General features: G+C 37.4%; 1 protein-coding gene across 31 annotated transcripts in view; it reads left to right on the forward strand.

Annotated features, from left to right (window-relative positions):
- FOXP2 (forkhead box P2) overlaps nt 1–20,000 on the forward strand; it is a 422,851-nt gene that overhangs the window by 352,896 nt on the left and 49,955 nt on the right. For 7 of the 31 annotated variants that reach the window (XM_065048743.1, XM_065048747.1, XM_065048748.1 and 4 more), the window contains 5 exons: nt 3,819–3,956; nt 5,155–5,370; nt 6,868–7,033; nt 13,296–13,509; nt 15,075–15,179. In XM_065048743.1, the coding sequence (XP_064904815.1) occupies nt 3,819–3,956; nt 5,155–5,370; nt 6,868–7,033; nt 13,296–13,509; nt 15,075–15,179 (839 nt within the window). Of the gene's footprint in view, nt 1–3,818; nt 3,957–4,971; nt 5,023–5,154; nt 5,371–6,867; nt 7,034–13,295; nt 13,510–15,074; nt 15,180–20,000 lie in introns of all 31 variants that reach the window. The other 24 variants (XM_065048750.1, XM_065048752.1, XM_065048772.1 and 21 more) reach the window with 10 other exon arrangements.

A 20,000-nucleotide genomic window follows, 5' to 3' on the forward strand; every position in this document is an offset into this window, starting at 1 on the left:
CATATCTTCAACTGGCTCTGAATGTGACTAATATATGTGGTTTTGTGATTTCCCTCAAAAGCACTGAAAACTAAGTTCAAGTTTTGGGCGTAATTTTCATTATCAATACCTGATTTTCAAAATCGCGTGTCTCCTTTCGTTGTATTCGTTTTTAATCAAAGTCAGATTGGTCAACATTTCGTGAAAATATGTGTGCAGTTTTTTAAGGCTTCTAAAAAATGCAAAAACTTCCCGAAGGTGCAGGCTGCTTATGCTGCCTTCCATTTGTACCATTAGGAATATGATTTTTGTATACAACATTAAAACAAATATAAATTTGTATTATTCATGTTTACTTCATCGGAACAATAGATGAGTGTTTACGTGGCAAGCTTCTTTACAGGTAAAGATGAATTTTTCATGACTGTGTGACAGAAGAGTGGTGTTTAATACATAAGCTCAGTTTCCACCATTTCTCTATTAAACTGATATGGAGAAAAGCAGACTTTTTAGTCTTTAAAGAAGTTCTGTCTTAATTTCTGCAGCCACGTTCATCTGCCTAATTTCTACTATAGCGTTTTCATTCTGCATCATAGCTCTTGCTGTATTAGTACATTCACATGTATTAATTTATTAATAAAGCAGTTTACAGGGGGTTTTGCCTGAAATGCTATCTAGCTGTGGTAAAAGTTTGTTCATTTACAAAGCTGTATATTTAGTGGGACTTGTGAGCTAATCCAAAGAAGTAGGGGACAGCCTGCCTCAGCAACATAGGAAATTCTTCCAAACATGAACTGTCCATCAGGGTCCATCATGGAGCTGATAAATGTTCTTCGGAGGCTGTCCAACCCGTTGTGTTTGGTAGGGTTGCTGTACCTGGTGATTCTCCTGACAGAGTTGGGAGTTCAATTTCCTTGCGGATGCCTTGTAAGAAGTGGGTTACAGTCATAAATCATGTTTCACTTTGTCTCTTCAGTTTTTCATGAGGCGTCTGATCGAGAAGTTGTTGGGAGTTTGTGGCCGACTCCAGCAACCACATCATTCACTTGATCGTATCTTTTCACTGGGTCCCTCTACTGTCCTCTACCTGAACCGACTTCAGATATGAGAGATCTATGTGAAAAACAGAGTTTGCCTCTTTCCTACATTTTTGTAAAATCAGATCAGAAATCTTGAAAAACGCAGACACTAAACCAAAGAAATATACCTAATGCACATAATTGGCCATAAAATAGCAGATTTTGACAGTCTTCCAACCCAGATAGCACAGTAACAGTATGCTAGTAAGAAATAAAGTGCAGTCTGGTGTATCACTGAAGGCTGTGAAATGTACCAATTTATATTACCTAATTACAATTAGAGAAATCTCTTTGCTAAATACGTTTTGCTAATTTAAAATTCAAGCAGTTTTCAAAATGCCTTGTCCTTTTTCTATGGGAAAGAAGATACATATCGGGTATAATAAACACATACGGATCCTCACATAAAATTCTGTTAAAGGCAATATTATCTACCTAAATATGTATTTTTACTAATGATTTTGACTGCCAGGCGCTTTTTTTTCATGCTTTTGTCCATAATCCTGAAAAACAGGTGAATTAGGTTCTCTACTTTAGCTTATGCAATTGAAAGTGACTGTTGAAAAATACGGGAAAAACAGATTTGGAGAGAAAAACTCTTAGGGTGTACCACACAGCAGGTGTGTCTCCAAATATAAGAGCAAGTACACAGTCAGGGAGATTCAGAGCAGATACTACAAAAGCTGGCAGAAATGTACCTTGTGAAGGGGAATCTCTATTTCAGACTGAGGAACAGAGAACTCTTGCGGCAGCACGAATCTTACTGCACATCGTACTGGCTAGAGTCAGAAGCACGGAGCATGAATACATCAGTGCCACTTACAGAGTTAAGTTGTTTTTCACTCTGTTTAGATCAGAATTTTTACTTGTGTGTTTGAAAATACACAAGCCAGGAAGACAGAGGGGATGTAAAGGCAAGTGGAAAAGTAGAATAGCACGCCTGCAATACCTTCACCAAGTTATACGTATTATAGTAATAAGCATCGAATAAAACATTACTGTATAGAGATGGGGTGTTTCCAATACTACAAAACTAGTTGATGTGACAATGTAGCAGCCAACATTAACCATCTGAAAGCTGGGTGTCTATTTAAAGTGAGTCTGCGCTCAAAGGAGAGAGACAGGAACATTCGGGAAGAGACTAATCCCATATTAAAATAGATTCCTAAACTGGATCATAGAAACTTTCCTTGGGATTTCCTTATTCTATTGACTGTAGGAGTCCAGTGATAGCTGAGATTAAGTTATTGCCCTGCAAGTGTCTGAGTGGAAGTCTGGTTTGCCTTTTCCAGTTGTACTTTAAAGTAAGATTTTTAGAATTTTTAGTCTTAAAATTAATTTGTTGTTTGCAAAAAGCTATCAGACTTTTCAGTAATAGTCGGTGCTTTTACTTTCAGGCTCTTAATTAGTCAGTGTTTTAAGAACTAAATTTATGCTGTGATGAATTGTGTGAAAAGTGGAATTCTGTGTAATATTAGATGAAGTAATTTCTTCTAAAAGTAAACTTCAGCAGACTTGTATTTCTCTTTTCCTCTAAGTGTTACATTTATACAAAGTCTTTTGGGATAGACTGAAGTAATAGAAATATTAGAAAAGTTTTTCCTCTTAAGATTTTCTCATTATTTATTTTATTAATAATAATATTATTTTTGCTGATTTACAGAAGACTGGAATGTTGTACAAACATTTTGCAAAGCAGTATTTATATGCCAGCTTGCTATTTTATACAGAAAAAACATGTGAATTTAGTTGGACAAGTGAGTGGCTACTTTTTCATGGGTGGAAAACTAGGCCTGCTGGCAGCTGTTTGGCTGTGCCCTACTCAGCTCGAGCAGGGGGTTCACACAGTGTCTCTGCTGCTCGGCACATTCCTCAGGCTCTTCCACGGGACTTTTCTCTCTTATTCAACCACACATCCTTGCTGTGTCTTTCCCACTCACACAGGTATCCTGAGAGCATGTGTGTATGGGTGTTTGTGCATGTGTACACACTTCATCTCAGTCTATAATGAACGGATGATAAATCTTCGTCCAAAAGAGCACCTACACAAAAATATGTTCTTAAATTTTAGTGGAGAAACTAATAATCTTATGACAAGATTTCCTAACTTTTAGTTTTCAGTTAGGTGTGACTGAGAACACAATTCTCTCCACAGAGACTGGCTGACAGAGGTGGTGGCCCTTGTGCTGTGCTCCGATATGTCTGCACCTTTTTTTCCCTGTGTAAATCAGACTTCCTTATCAGACTGCTGAGAAAGGAAAGTTTTCTTATGCTGAAGTGATGTGTTACGCAAATATTTTTCTAGGCTAAGTGTCTTTATTGTGTAAAACATTTACTGCTTTAAGATACTTATTTTGCTGTCTGTTTTAATCATATCTTTTAAAACAGTCTCAATAGATTTTTCCATTCGTAACATTATGACACTTGATAAGATGATTGATTATGAAGTGTTGAGAGCCCTGCCATGTGATCATTTATTTTTAAATACACATTTGTACTAGCCAATGCTTAAATTTCTTGCAGGAATACATGAGAGATGTGGAACATACAGCTTGAGTCTGATGAAATCTGATGCCTCTGGAAATAGCGTGCCACAGTAATGTGGTCTTAAAATAACAGATTCTGACTGAAGCGGGAACTTTGCAGTGATAAATATTATGTAAAAAAAAATTATGGTCCATCTTTGCTACAAAATAAAAAAAGATGTACAGCTGCGGTGCAGGCAAACTAAAATGTGTTTGACGATGATATCTTGTGCAGGTGCCTGTGTCAGTGGCCATGATGACTCCCCAGGTGATCACCCCTCAGCAAATGCAGCAGATTCTCCAGCAGCAAGTGTTGTCTCCGCAGCAGCTTCAAGCACTTCTCCAGCAGCAGCAAGCAGTTATGTTGCAGCAGGTAATGTGGGTTACCTGCTTTGGACTGTTAGCACAGGGCATTTGCACAAGTGTCAGACAGACTTTATGGGTCTTATTTTGTAATATGTCATTGCTCATTACACCAAAAAGAATGAAAATAAATGTGAAGATTCTCAGTCTTTAAATCTCTTGTTTTAATTGCAGAAGTGTGAAATTGCCATTTTGAAACATTAAATATTATATTAGAAACAGTGACAGTGGCAGTGGCAGATGCATTACAAATACTGAACAAATTGATACTTAAATTTTCAAGTGCATTTTAATTGTAGTCTTGCCAAAGGAAGTGTAAATAGAGTTGTAGGTAATTGTTGCTTTAAAATTCATAACACTGTATTGCTTCCTTTAGTCACATAAATGGTATGCGGTTATGAAATTTGAACTTCGAAGCTTGTTTCATCATGGGAAAAAGTTTTTGGTGTTTTGGGTTTGTTTGGTTGGTTGGTTTGGTTTGTTGTTTGTGGATTTGTTGGTTTTTTGTTTTTACATTAAAAATTTGTCCCAGATAAGGCTACAAAGAAGGACGTTGCTGTTCCCTTAGCACAAAATCTGGCAGTTAAGTGAAGAATCCGTGAACTTGTTATTCTTATTATAAAGATAGTGTCAGTGATCAGTATCTCAGCGTAACACAGAGTGGATTTTTGGGTTCATGCTTAATTGTCATACAGAAAATGATGTGTCTGTTTGTCATAGTCATGGCTCAATCACTGTATGTTTAAACACGTTAATATGCAGTGCCATGATCATTACAGGCAATTCACCTTCAGTTGTGAATCCAGCATCCAGCTAAACAGATTGACAGATTAATTACTTTTTTCCCCTAAGAAACAGACAGTTTGGTTTGGCCTTAGTGACTTGTAGGTTTCTTGAAAGTGGATGAGTACAGCTTCTGATGTGTTACATAGGACGTGTGAGGAACTTAGGTATAGTTATTTGAGGAGTTAATTTGGCTCTTGCATTCCCTTTAGAATACAGATTTTCTATACCCTTCTGTTTAGGATATTTTGGAATCTGCATTGGAAAATTTCAGAACCGCCTTGGAAAAAAATGTATGTAGATCTGCCTCTTCAAATCACATTTTTTGTTATGAGGTGATTCTTAATGGCTACGCTACCATATGCCAATCTAGAAGAGTTTAGGAGATTTATAATACTTGAAACTTTTGCCTTTATTTATTAAAGTCAAAATGGTTTATTCAGCAACAACTACAAGAGTTTTACAAGAAACAGCAAGAGCAGTTACATCTTCAGCTTTTGCAGCAGCAGCAACAGCAGCAGCAGCAGCAACAACAGCAGCAGCAGCAACAGCAACAACAACAGCAGCAGCAACAGCAACAGCAGCAGCAGCAGCAGCAACAGCAGCAGCAGCAACAGCATCCAGGAAAGCAAGCAAAAGAGGTAGGAGCTAAGACCCTTGCCGATGCATACTAGGCTGAGCTGTAAGAAGCCTGGAAAAGGCAAGACTAGTTTAGATTTTTTCTTATAGCAAGGATGCAGCCATCAAAGATTTGTTCTTATGTTTTTTTACTGGGCTTAATAGCAGTGCTGGTATAATTCTCCTGCTCCCCTTTTTGAGACATAGGATTTGAGCAGTCCAGTGCTGCTGTCGTCTAATATTCGCTAATGAGTCCGCATGTGCAAAGAACAAGCTGTGTGGTGGACACCGTACTGATTATCTTGTATTCACAGGCAGTCTGTGTTGGGGAAGGAGCCTTACTTTTCTCAGTGGCACAGCTCAGAAAGCATGCAAATTTAGTCCATGGCTGAAAAAGAGCAATTGAGCACAGATTTCAAAGTCACAGGCCTCTGATTAATGAACTGCTACTCTAGGTTTGGAGTGGCGAGTAGAAAGTTACAGTTTGATGTGCTCATAAATCAACCTGACAAGCGGGTTTCTCAGGCCTAGCTTGCACTTGTCAGCAAACTGCATCAAATATAAACATAATACAAACAAAACATGTTGAAGTAGTTAAATTGATCAGCAGGTATCCTAGACGTTGTCTTCAAGCTGCCCATTATGCAAACGTCGAGGAAGCAGTTGTGACCTCCTGAGGCTTTGTTTCTGTTTGGATTTGTGAATAGAATTTCAGACAGCCATCAACTACGGAATAGAAATTGCTCCCGTATTTCTCCGGAGGCTCTGGGCAATCCACATGACTTGCTCCATTATGCAGTCTGTTTTCCAGTGAGCGCATCAGAAGTTTCTCTTTTCCCCAAACTAGAAAGGAAAGGTCTTCCACAGCAGCTTGTCTTTCTCTGAAGTGTGACTGCCTTCTCATACCCTCCTGAGTCTTTGCAGCCTCCAGTTTGTCTTGAAATACCTCACAAAATTGGAACATAGACTTTTCCTCCATAATAGGGCACTTCGTTGCCTTGAATACGATGCATCTTTTAATATATTCCAACAAGAGAGAGAGCTAACAGGCCAGTGAAATGAAGGCTACATCCCAGTTTACTAATAGATCACTGGAGACCACATTCATGGGCCACTGCGGACCAAACTTAGTCAATTGGAAAAACAAGAGTGCCTTTGAATCGCAGACTACTGTAAAGAGTTACACTTTTAGCATAGATAAATTTGTTATCATCTGCCATGAACTGGGCTGCTTTTTTTTTTTATTGAAACAGCTGTTATATACTTTCTCTTGACCCTTTTCTTTAGTGTGTCATTAAGTGTATCTTGCCATTTTGCCTAACACCTAATAGCTTGAATGAATATAATAGAAAATTTCAAATGCTTTTACTGCCTGAGTATTCTGCAAATAGCATTATTATTTAATAACTGAGATTAAAGGGAAAGAAGTTGATTTTATGTTTTTGGCTTTCTAGCCTTCATCACACACTTTACTCTTTGCTGCATTTGCCTTTTCCCCCCCTTGCCCCCTCTCTTTGTAGCAGCAGCAGCAGCAGCAGTTGGCAGCCCAGCAGCTTGTCTTCCAGCAGCAGCTCCTCCAGATGCAACAACTTCAGCAGCAACAACATCTGCTGAACCTTCAGCGTCAGGGACTCATTTCCATCCCACCTGGCCAATCTGCTCTTCCTGTCCAGTCTCTGCCACAAGGTATTTGTGTAATACGTGATTGGAGTAATTTCTAGTTCACAACTTTTTTAACCATTCCATTTGCATCTGAACTTCAGCGATTTCCCGTTATGACACTTAAACTTACTCTATTATTATAACTTTATTACTCATATTACCAAATTTTCTTGAGGTGATAAATTTTACAGCATACTTGTATGGAAGAAAACAGCTTTTGAGTGTTTTTTCCTAGATATAAGATGCATATATATTAGCCTCATGTGCTGAAAACAATTCAAGCACCATTGCTTTTCCCTGAGAAATTACTGAAATCTGATTTAGTGGCAATGTTATCATTTCATTTAATATAAGTGAACAGATATTAAATATACCAGATAGTGATATTAAATCCGTTTCAAAACTCACTATTTTTTTTTTTTTTCCTAAGAGAAGACACTATTTGGCACTGAAAACTGTTTTGATTCTTCAGTTTATGGCATGAATTCAGGGACAAACCATAGGATTCCTTTTCTTTGCTATTCCTGTGTATTAAATATGTTAAATATGACAACAAGTTTTGAAGGAGTTGATTCCAATTGTATTATGACTGACAAATAACAGGAAAGGCTTTCTGGAAAAAAAAATATATCCCTTTGTCACTTTGATCAAGATTTTTCAGTGCTGAAAATGAGCTCAAACTCTACTACTTGACACAAATACATTCATGGTTGAAAGAAAATAGGGCACGCACTTTTGAAAAGTAAATTAACTTGGAGATAAATGCTGCTTACATTTTAAGATAAGGCCAAAGACTTCCCAGCTTAAGGACTCTGTCTATAACTGTGAAGCATGTGTTTCTGTTTGTGTTACCATAGAGAGGTGAGCTAAATGTCTGTCATAAAAATTACACAATACTCTGATCTCTGACACTTCAGTCCTGCAATGAGCATTGTTTTGACTGTGTTCATGACAGGTAACATTACTTTTAATTGGTCTTTATGGATGTATCTAGTTCCTCCACCAGATAACTATTATGAAACTGAAGCTTCAGAAATTAGATGAGCAAAAGCAGAATACACGGTACATAGACAACAGTGTAGACAGGAAAAAAAAAAAGAAAGATAAAAGGCATGAGAAATACTTACCTGCTAAAAACCTCAATCCCTGGAAAGCAGAGATTAGAAATAAATGTGTAAATTCCACACATTGTGCTGTGTGGAAAAGTTATGACACAAGCATATCTAAAGTCATAAAAATTAGACCAAAAAAGAGTCCTAAGTAAGCTGTCGTGTTAAATATTATTATTTGAGAACAGCAGTGGGGAGGCAAGCTGATTCATGAATTTGGACATATGGGACTGGTAATGCTGGTTTCCTTTCGTACAAAGTCACCATGGACCAGAATGGAAAAAAGCAATTGAAACACAACCTCTCTCCGAACAGCTTTACCTTCTGCAACCTCCTCTTGTGCCATCTGTTGCAAGAGGAATTCCTTAGGTTTTCTCTCACATTAAACAATCCCCAAAGAATTCCCTAAGCACTCCTACCCAATTGCATTGATATTCATTAGTTGAACGCAACACTCATCCATCCACTTCAGTAGAAAAACACAGAAAAAATAATACCTTTTTTGGTACATTATTAGGAGAACTAGTAAACAGAACTTTCTTTTGCTCAGAGGATTAAGAATACCTGAAGTCATGACAAAATAGATTCACACTAAAGCAGTAAAAAAATACAAAATTTTACAGTTAAAATATATCTGGATTGTTCACTTTAAAGCAAATTAATCTCTTGTTTGCCTCTGCCTTGATATTTTTAATTATAATGAATTCCAGTCAAGTATTTAATTCTTCCATTTTTCTCTCCTTGTTCTCATATCTGCTGTGTATGTAGGATTCCTTTACATACACAAGTTAATTTATGGGGCCTCGATTTTTCATACCCCTGATGTGGATGTGCAAACTTAAAATCATAAGACAGCTTCCCCTGGAAAACCTCTCTGCATCTCTAGAAAGGCCACTCGCTCTGTGCCAGGAGAGGTGAAGTTAGACTGATGAGAGTAAGAAGGAAAGTCTTTCCAGCAAGATGCTGAAACAGAGAGAGAACCAAATGCGGAGTCGTGACAGGCTCGGAGTTCCTTCTGTGGGCTTCTTTTACAGCACGTTGTGTCTTTCATAGGAAGGTACTGCACCCAGTCCAGCACATAACAACGTAATGAAGATTAATAGGCTTCAGATCTGTTGAGATTGTCCCATAAATCTTAAATTTACACATCCAAATACATGCAAATGTACCCAAGATTTACAAATCCAAGTAGTACTTACTATATTTAACATAGCTGTCCTTGCATTGGGGTTTGCATAGAAGTAAGAACATCAAACTTCCTTTGTTTTCCTCATAAAATTTAGCAAATTTTATGACAGACATTTTCTGAGGTGGTATTAAATTAAACCTTCAGAATTTAAGGTAATACGGACTGAATGTGGTAGAAGAATGTTTTTCTCTTTCCACTGTGCTGCACGATGTATAATAGGGTTCTAGAGAAGCTTTTACATATGTGTAACACAAATATTTTTGTATGCATCCTTTCAGCTTGCTGAGTTACATGGATATCTAGAACAATGAGAGAAATACAAGGGGATTCATGTTTAAAAATTATTGATCATAAAGAGTCTTGTAAAACACAAGTTATTAGTGATAAAGACAGCATGGGGTTTGCATTAGTTAGTATGAAAAGACATAACTTCCAAGTGCAGCTGTGAGGTTTGCGTATATAAACAGTATTTGCTCCAAGTATAGTTTCTGCCCTTAAAGGACAGGAATGTTTACCATGTGAAGTATAGCAAATAAGATATAAGAGGTGATTTAGCATTTATTTTGTGACAAAATTCTTCACTATGCCATATCCAACATCAGTGGCTTGCTGGGAGTTACTTCCATGTAATACTGCATTGCGGCTAGTTAATTGCAGAGGACTGTAAATGAAAAAACAAACAAACAAAAAACCAACACCCTAACACCTTAAGTTTTGATCAGGCCATGTAGGAAAATTAAAAAACAGAGGCATGGACCTTGTTTTTAAGTGGTAGTTTTGTTTTAAGTATTTATTCCAGCATAAAAATGGAGGAGATAGTGGTGAAGAGAGTTATAAAACAAACTTCAAAATTCCCAAATTCTTGGTGTTAGTAAACTGCAGAGCAAATCAGTATTTGCTCTTCACTAGAGTCCCACTCTGGATCCTCTTCCTGATCCTTTCTCCTTTAACGTAGTGTGCAGAAGGTATTTTGAGGGTTATCACAACCTATGAAACTTTAAAACTTAGCCTACTTTTCCATCCAGACTAAAATATCTGTCAGCCATTTTACAGGTCTCTTGTAAAATGGGAGTCGGACTTTTTTAGACACAGAAACTACGAAATCACCATCATTTACAATTAATTACAAATCCACTTATTAACTCTATACTTTTTAAGTGCCTGCCCTTAATCCTTTTATCCTAAAAGGCAGCCTTTCAAAGTGCTCGTGAGAAGTGATAAAATTAACCAGCCTGAGCCCAGGCAGCCTGATGTTACGGAGATGTGGATGAGGTGGGCAGCGTGGGGCCCGGCTCCCTGCGCAGCCTTGGGCTGAGGAAGGGGCTGCCCAGGAGTCCCCTGGCCATGGGCCGGGCTGGGTTCCAGCCGCTCCCCTTGAGCCCAGAGTTTAATGATCTCTGATGAAAATTTTCTCTCCACAGGACGCAACAACATGTTTGCCCTCTGATTATTCAAACAGATGGGTTTATTCTTGTTTAGTGTTTTATTTTTCAATACCATATTAGTTTATTTTGTTAGCAGAAGGAGGGGAAGACTTTGAAGTAAATAGTGTACTGTGTATATCATGCCACCTAAATTAATACATTACTTTTCATTTTGATTTGTGATTACATTTGCAGGTAACTATTATTTACTCCACGAAAATGGGTTATTTGCAGTGTTGCTGGAACATACCTCATGAACACAGCAGTAATTACTTACCTTCATTAAACAATTACAACTAGTATTACCATCACTCCCGTTACCCATCTCTCTAATGCAGTAAATTAGAGCCTGGCTTCTTTGCTTGCTTCCATAAAACCTAGCTTTCAACTGTACAAATATGATATAAACTCCAGTTTTAAGACTTACATTCCAATCAATTCTTTTTCACTTTGTCATTAACTGAGTTTGCCAATGGGTGTTGGTATCTAAGGCAGAGAAGCAGGACACAAAATAGTAGTCTAAAAATGAGCTCCTTTCATAATTAAAAAAAAAAAAAATTGAATACCTTCCAACCAAATTGTTTCCACAGTACCTCCAGAAATTATTATTTCTGTAAATCACTACTAGTCTATTTTTTAATAACTTTGTATACTTCATGATGAGACAGCTATTGAAAAGTATTAAGGAATCTACTGTGCTTTTTCATCATTTTTGGTTGAATCTATTTTAGTAGTCTGAGTTCCTATGTCTTCAATGTAAAACATTATCTAATAAACAGATTTGCGAAATAGTGAAAAGCAATCTTTACATCTTTCTAATATACCTATGCTCAATGAAGAGTCTGAATAAATATATTTTAATGCTTTTCTGAAGCCAGGAAGTTGAGCTCTTTCAAAAGAGCAAAAAGAGCAAAATTTTAATTCAGACAACATCAACATTTTGAATGTTTTACATTCCAGCAGATCTAGATAACCATGAGTATGTCTTATCTAATTTCACTTGTTGAGATACAGAAGACAGAATTAGATTTTAAGATACCTCTGACCCAAACCATGTCAGGCTGAAAAAACTGGCCATGAAACCAGATCTTTCACAAGAAGCTCCTTGGGCTTCTAATTCTTTTCTACATTTAATGTAATGTTCTTCAAAAGAGAGATGTCAAACTTACAAAGACTGGCAGTGACAGAAGGTGTATATATTTCAGATGAACTCTTCCTTTTTCCTACCGTAGCTGAATGTTCAGTGGCAAGATAAGCGAATGTTCACAGCTCTTCTCTTGACTGTGTTTTGTTTACTTCAGGTGGAAGCATATTGTAATGCAAGTTTCCATGACTTTGTGCAAAGTGTTCAACTCAGCCAGACAACCCTCACACAGATGTATGAATACATTCTGCCAGCCATTGCTATTTGTGGCTGACGATGGATCCTGGAAACTACAAGTTTCCAGGCTGCAAGTGGAGTAGAGAGCACACTTAAGTTCTGTCTGCAAAGTTCTGGTGGCTAGAGTCCAGAGCAGCACTGTGCATATAGCAGAGAAGTTTGAGAAGCTCTTCAATTCTGTAAGGCTGCCCATCACACCAGGAGACTGGTGAGACAGAATCTCCTTTCTCCTAGCCAGACCTTCTGATTTGTTTTCCACAGTAGGGCTGGACAAAAAAAATCTAAATAAAACCCCCCAAAACAGCAAAAGGATTCCATGGTCTACACTACATGTAATTTCATCTGTGTAGAATGAGTTGTAAATAGGCCAGTTTTTTTGGCTTCCTAGTTGTCCAGTGCCACCGAATGGTACCAAAGAGTTTAAGTGGTCACCAGTATCTTGCTCTGTGCTATAGTTGTTTTGTTCTTGCAAATAGTCACTTTAGTCTTGCCTCTTAAGACACATTTTTAAATTGAACGATTTTTGTAAATATTAATCAGGACTAATGCATATGTAGGTGTCGTTAATTAAAGACAGATACATTCTGCTCAAATATTAAACCTGCTCTGATCTCATTGATTTCATTTTTGTCTTCTTGCTTTTCTCTCTCTAGTCTTCTTCCCCAACTCCCTGCTCTTGTTCAGTGTTAAAAGAGAATATCAGTGTTTGTATCTTTAATGTAATATGTTTTTCTGTTTTCCATTACATGTCGGATTAAGAGAAATTATAAAACCTGGGTTAACTGTGGGTGCATTGAGTTATGTTTCCATGTCAAGAAATTGATTACGCAGACAACAGAAATCTTGTCTAGAAGTATATTTAGGATTGTGGGGTTTTTTAATTTTCGAGAAGTTTGGAAGTTCTTTGTAGCTTTCACTCTTTGTTCTTTGAGCAATGTTTTCGGAAGGAGTATAATATTATTAAAATTGGTGATTTCTAATTGACTGCTTATAACACAAGAGAAGACAGTTAGATTACCTGGGTTCTGACAGAAGAAAAGTGAATTTATGTTTTACTATACGTTGATTGTGCTGGAAAAACAGCATCAGCTTTATTGTTGGCATTAATCCATTAATAACACTGAGCTCATTATATGAAACTCTTTATTTTGTTGTATTAGTGGGGCTCTCTTTCATTTTATAGCTGGCTTAAGCCCTGCTGAGATTCAGCAGTTATGGAAAGAAGTGACTGGAGTTCACAGTATGGAAGACAATGGCATTAAACATGGAGGGCTAGACCTCACTACTAACAATTCCTCCTCTACTACCTCCTCCACCACTTCCAAAGCATCACCACCAATAACTCATCATTCCATAGTGAATGGACAGTCTTCAGTTCTAAATGCAAGGCGAGACAGGTAATTCTGACAAGATTTCAACTGTGCTTATCTTTTGACATAAAGCTGTTGTTTAACATCATAAGTCACATTATTTCCAATCACAAAACAACACTTAATGGAGGCTAGTTAAGAGATTGTGGAGATGTGATTTTTCAGAATTATTTATCAATAGGGTATCATTTTCACTAACAATGTCTAATTTTGCAGACACAACAACTACCTGCTGTGATTTTATAACACATGAACTTATGGTAGTTTTGTTAAAAATTAGAAATCCCAGAATAGAATGTGCTGTTTTAGAGGTGTAAATGCAGATTTGCGGCCACTTTCGGAGGCACATAGTTTCATTCACATTTGAGTTAATACATCTAGCAGTCAGGCCCTTACTGTTGAATCACACTGCTGGTTTCATAGAAAATGAACATGTATCTCGTGTTGTTCATCTCTTGTGATGAAAACCACTGTTTTTCCTTCTTATTTGCACAACAGTAACACAGTTGACACATTTCATATAAATTTTGAGTGGGGTTAGTGTAATACAGTGGAATTCAAACATATGGATAAAGTTAAAATATTTTTTCAGACACATTGACAGCTATTCTTCACTGTTCCTTACTTTCAAGTGATGGATTGAATGGATACAAGAGTATCTGTAGCACTTATTAATAAATAAATTAGTATAGTCAGATGTACTTGATCTCAATATAAAATGAAATTTATATCCGCGTAACCTAAATTGTAAATAATTGCATTTTTCAAATAAATATTCCATGTATTTATTATAATATTTATAATAGAAGACTATAATTTAAGTGTCTCTGGTCCTCTTATGACTGCGAGAAGATATTTCTATTGTTATTTTATTTTATTTAAAATGTTACTTCTCCGAATACCATTGTAGTAGTACCTTTAGTTAGCATTACTTTTGTCCTTATATCTCAGAGGATGGTTCTTTGCTTTGGGATGTGTAGCTGACACCCACTTCCATAGGACAGTTGCCTGAATTTCTTTGATAACTCTACATAGATGAAACAACTGTAGATGTTCCAAAAAAAGACACAAAACACAGCTGGGTTGTGGTTTGTTTGTTTTTTTTTATGAAGCCAAGCAGCTAGTGGAAGCAATACTTGTGAACAAAAATATTTATTAATGGAGTCAACTTTAGTTTTATACGCATTTAATCAGAACATCAAAATATTTTGTTGTAACTTTTACAATATTCATAAATTCTGACTGTCTTCAATATTTCTTCTCAGAATTGATCGTTTTCGAATATATTTTTTATTTATAGGTAAATGTTACACTAAGGTCATATGGCAGAATTAGCATATGGTATTATACAGTCATCTTATTTTTCCATCCTTTATTAACAGTCATCTTTGGCTCTATTTCTTCTCTAATTGGAACGTCACCTAGCCTTGGCAGTTGAACTATTCAATAGAACGATTAAATTTTTCTGACTGCTCTGAGCTAAATTGACCTGTTTTGACCTGTTTGTCACTGATCGTAACCTGACAGGCGCTAGCAGCCTCCAACGATTATGGCTTTTGAGATGAATCTGATGCCTTATTCTTTCACTACAGCTCGTCACATGAGGAGACTGGGGCCTCCCATACTCTCTATGGTCATGGAGTTTGCAAATGGCCTGGCTGTGAAAGCGTTTGTGAAGATTTTGGACAATTTTTGAAGTAGGTGAATTTTTATTCATTGGTACAGGGTTGTTTAAGGTGAGGGAAAAAGAAAGATGGTAAAGTTTTACTATAAACCATGTCAGAGATTTTTTTTTTTTTGTATTCCAAGGAACTGCATAATCAAGGCTATCTGCAGAGGGTCAAATTGTTATCCTTTCTTTCATGTTGAACACTTTTGCAGACCTTTCACTATCACAGTGTTTGATCCTCTTATTATCCTTTACTGAAATGGAGCCTCAGGAAATTTGAAGAGATACTTTAGATTGTATATTGGATAGTAGGGGTATGAGAATCACGTTTTAAATTCTGACAGTTTGTGTATAGTGGGAATTAGTGTGTACAGTATAAATAAAAAAGCACGAAGGACTAAGCATGACCATTTAACTCTGACTTGCTAATTTATTTTTTTTTTTACTCTTAGATGTGCACAATATAAACAGAAACAGGTAGATTTGCACCTTTCAAGACTGAACAGTGATGTCAGAAGTTTTCACTTCTGCTAGTTAGTTTTGCCAGCTATTGTCTAAATCAGGGCATTTAGAAAATAAGTGACAGAGCTTTTACTTTTCATTTGCAGCTTCAAACTACAATGGGTTTCTGCTTTTTTTTCTTTTTTTCTTTTTTAAATTAGTGACTAGTATTTCTGTGTTCATTTCAATTTTCAACAACAGCACTGATTTTCTACCTGTGTACATTATGGACTGGTCTTTGTCAGAAGAGCCATAGTCATTTTGTCATGCAATAGATCTTAATGGAAAGCTACAGATAGGCTTATATAGATGAGTAACTTCAGGGGCTGAGACTCTTATGTTGTCATGGTGCAGCTAACAGGGTGAATGAACTGTTTCATGCTTCATCAACAATTAAGTTAATTAGCTCATTTGAAATTGCACGGCTTTGTTGCCAGGATGCTGGCAGAAACATCAAAAAGATGTGTTTACAAATGGTAGACTACAGGGTCTATAACAGAAGCACCTGAACAGCAGATCGTAAGTACTCAGTATTGCAGTAACTTTTATAGTAGAATTACAGCAATACTTTTCATAAAGTATTTGCAGTGCTTTCTCCATCTTTCATGCTGCCTTTCAGTTTTAAATGAAGCAACTCAAACTGACTTTTGCAAATCTTAAGTAGGTATCACTTGTGATAAATTTTTGTTTATAAGTGCATTAAATGGAATGTCAGAGTAATGGCTTATTGTTGGAGAAAACTGGATCTAAAATAACCTGGTTTACCTAAGTTTGTATTTAAAGGAAAATGAAATCTCCCAAATTCAATGAAGTATTCTAAGTATTATTAATACTGAGAATTTAAATTCATTTATCTCAAGCATTTTCCTTTTCAAGAAAAACTACATTTTCTAAATACATCCAGCCTTCTAGGCTATAGTGATGCTAATTCTGTGGGCAGACTTTGCACATGCATTATGTCAGGTCTCTTGTTATAATCCACGATCAGTAAAACCATTTTGATTAAGGCAGTGTAGTGCTAGGTTTACAGACGCTCTTGCTTTCCTGAACCAAATAACCCTGGAAAATATGTAAGCGACATATAACATCTTGATAATTCTGGTGCAGACGCAGTCAGGGTTTACAGCAGTGCTGTGGCTTTTGTCCTATGCAGCAGCAAAAAAAATTTTTGAGAATATTTCTTCTTTTCATTCAATTCTATCTTCTCTGCTCTTAAAACAAATAAGAAGTCATGGTGGTGAATAAGCAAGCTTGTTTATGAAATAGAAATATTCCTTCATCTTACACTAACATTAAGATGGAGATCAATACATACATAACCTTGCACTAGATTCTTTAGTACCTTTACATGTTAGTACTAGTGCAAAATCCCCATTACAATTAAAAAACATTTTATTTCAATTAAAGATCAACTTTTAGTCCAAAGGCTGACCATTTTTCCAACCCATTAACTTTATAGAGGATGACAGGACTAATGGCTGTAGTTTTCAAGGCTTTGCTCTTAGTCTAATCCTTGTTACGATGTTTTAGGTTCTCTGACTTGAAACAATATGATACCTGTGTTAAGAGAGTTAATGCAAGTATATTGTACCAAAATGAAATATTAATAAGGTACACTACCCCAGTCTAGTACTGTGTATTTCTGTAATATGCTTATGACAACTTTGAAGAGTGTCTGGTTTATGAAGTGAACTCCAAGTTCTTGTGCTTAGAAAATGGTTTACCTAGCAGCTTCGTTAAAAAAAAATACTGTGCAAAGCATCAGGGCAGGAGGATTAAGACAGAAAACACTGACTTTGCTTCACTTTCCTAATAATGGACAGGATTAGGGTGAAGTGATGAACACCTTGCCATAAATGACTTAAAGCCACGCAAACTATTTTCACCTTCAATTTTGTTTTACCAGTATGAGTTGGTTTTGTTTTAAAGATAATTTGAGGACACTCCAATTATCTTGAATCCTTTAGAGAAGTTCTGGATAGCTAAAGAAGTTATACATTGTGTGCTGTGGACTAGCTTCATATTTGGAAACATGCATCTGTTTCAAGAAAGTACAGCCGATCTCTATAATATATTTCTGTACATACAGAAAAACCTAATCCTGTATCTTTCTTGTGATATCCTTCAACTTTAAACATAAACGCAGAGTTTACATTTTATGAAGCACTTTTCTATCTTGACAAAATAATGCTAGATTACAGTTGCTCAGGGAGACTACAGGTCAGTCAGCCTCACCTCCATCCCTGGAAAGGTGATGGATGTCACCGCCAAGTATGTGGAGGAAAAGAAGGTTATCAGAAGTAGTAGTCAGCATGGTTTCACCAAAGGGAAATAATGTTTGACCAGCTTGCTAGCCTTCTATGATGGTGTGACTAGCTGGGTAGAAGGAAGAGCAGTGGATGTTGTCTACCGTGACTTCAGCAAGCTTTTGACAGTGTCTCTCATAACCTCCTCATAGGCAAGCTCAGGAAGTGCGGGTTGGATGAATGCGCAGTGAGATGGACTGTGAACTGGCTGGATGGCAGAGCTCAGAGGGTTGTGATCAACAATGCAGACTCTGGTTGGAGGCCTGTAGTTACTGGGGTTCCCCAGGGGTCAGTATTAGGTCCAGTCCTGTTCAACCTGTTCATCAATGATGTGGGTAAAGAGACTGAGTGCACCCTCAGCAAGTTTACTGATGATACCAAAATGGGAGCAAGGGCTGACACACCAGAAGGCTGTGCTGCCATTTGGTGAGACCTGGACAGGCTGGAGAACTGGGCAGAGAAGAACTTGGTGAAGTTTAACAAAGGCAAGTGTAGGGTCCTGCACCTGGGGATGAATAACCCCAGGCACCAGTACAGGTTAGGGGCGGACCTGCTGGAAAGCAGCACCACAGAGAAGGACTTGGGAGTTCTGATTGACAGCTAGGTTGACCACAAGTCAGCGATGTACCCTTGTGGCCAAGACGGTCAACACTATCCTGGGGTGCATTAAGAATGTGACCAGCAGGTTGATGGAGGTTCTCCTCCCCCTCTACTCTGCCCTGGTGAGGCTGCAGCTGAAGTACTGCGTCCAGTTCTGGACTCCCCAGTTTAAGAAGGACAAGGAATTACTGGAGGGAGTTCAGCAGACCTACAAAGATGATTAGGGGCCTAGAGCACCTTTCATATGAGGAAAGACTGAGAGAGCTGCGTCTGTTCAGCCTGGAGAAGGCTGAGAGGGGATCTCATCAGTGTTTATAAATATCTCCAGGATGGATGTCAAGAGGATTGGGACCAGACTTTTTTCAGTGGTGCCCAACGATAGGATGAGGGGCAATAGGCACAGGCTGAAGCACAGGAGGTTCCATCTGAATAGCAGGAGAAACTTCTCTACTTTGAGGGTGCCAGAGCACTGGAACAGGCTGCCCAGAGAGGTTGTGGAGTCTCCTTCTCTGGAGACATTCAAAACCTGCCTGGACACATTCCTGTGAGATCTACTCTAGGTGAACCTGCTTCAGCGGGTGAGTTGGACTAGATGATCTCCAGACATCCCTTCCAACCACAACTATTCTGTGATTCAATAAAAAACACAGCTATTGGCTTAAGAAAAACTTCAAAACGTAAAGACAGATCAGAAGAAGTTGTGACATAACAAATTGCCAGTCACTGAAACAATTAGAAGAATGCCAAAAATGCTTATGAAAATTCAGAATTTTACTGTGAAACAGGTGTTGACAGAAGGTAGCCATTTTGCTGGTCTCTAAGTGAGGAACTCAGTAGATCACTAAGAGCATTTAATAATCATTCTTCATGATGCTTTTTTAAATGTTTGAGTGCAATAACATATGACAAAACTTCAGTGTATTTTATCTGCAAAATTAATTATCATTCCATTGGTCCTAAGTCAGTTTGAGTAGGAAGGATTTGACTTTTAGAGCTTAAACCAAAAGGTTTACAATAAAACATTCCAGCCAGCAGACAAGTGTTCTTTAACCTGCGTGCAGCAGACGCCAGCAAGCATAACACAGGCTACAGTACAAAGATGGGTAATGTTTTCATCTAGGGAGATGAGGGGGAAAAAAATCATGCTGGAGAAGATAGGCCAGTTTTCCAGTAAATTGTGTTTATTTCTGTAGCAAGAGAGCATGTTTAAAAGTCTACAAAGAATAGTGGCCAAGGATCATATTCAGGATGACAAAAACAAAACCATAAAAAGAAATAATGAGATATAATTAGTGCTGTATAAAATTTGCCCTGTGTTTTTTTTTTTCCCCTCTTTCAGCTGCAAAGTGATGTCCAACGTGATCTTTCTTACTTAGTGTATATTGTCCTGTTGTTTTTTTTTGTCTTTGACTAGATGGTGTGGCTGTGAAATTATGACCTCA

Source organism: Columba livia, chromosome 1 (genome assembly GCF_036013475.1).
Source record: "Columba livia isolate bColLiv1 breed racing homer chromosome 1, bColLiv1.pat.W.v2, whole genome shotgun sequence".
In the NCBI taxonomy this organism is placed as follows: Eukaryota; Metazoa; Chordata; class Aves; order Columbiformes; family Columbidae; genus Columba; species Columba livia.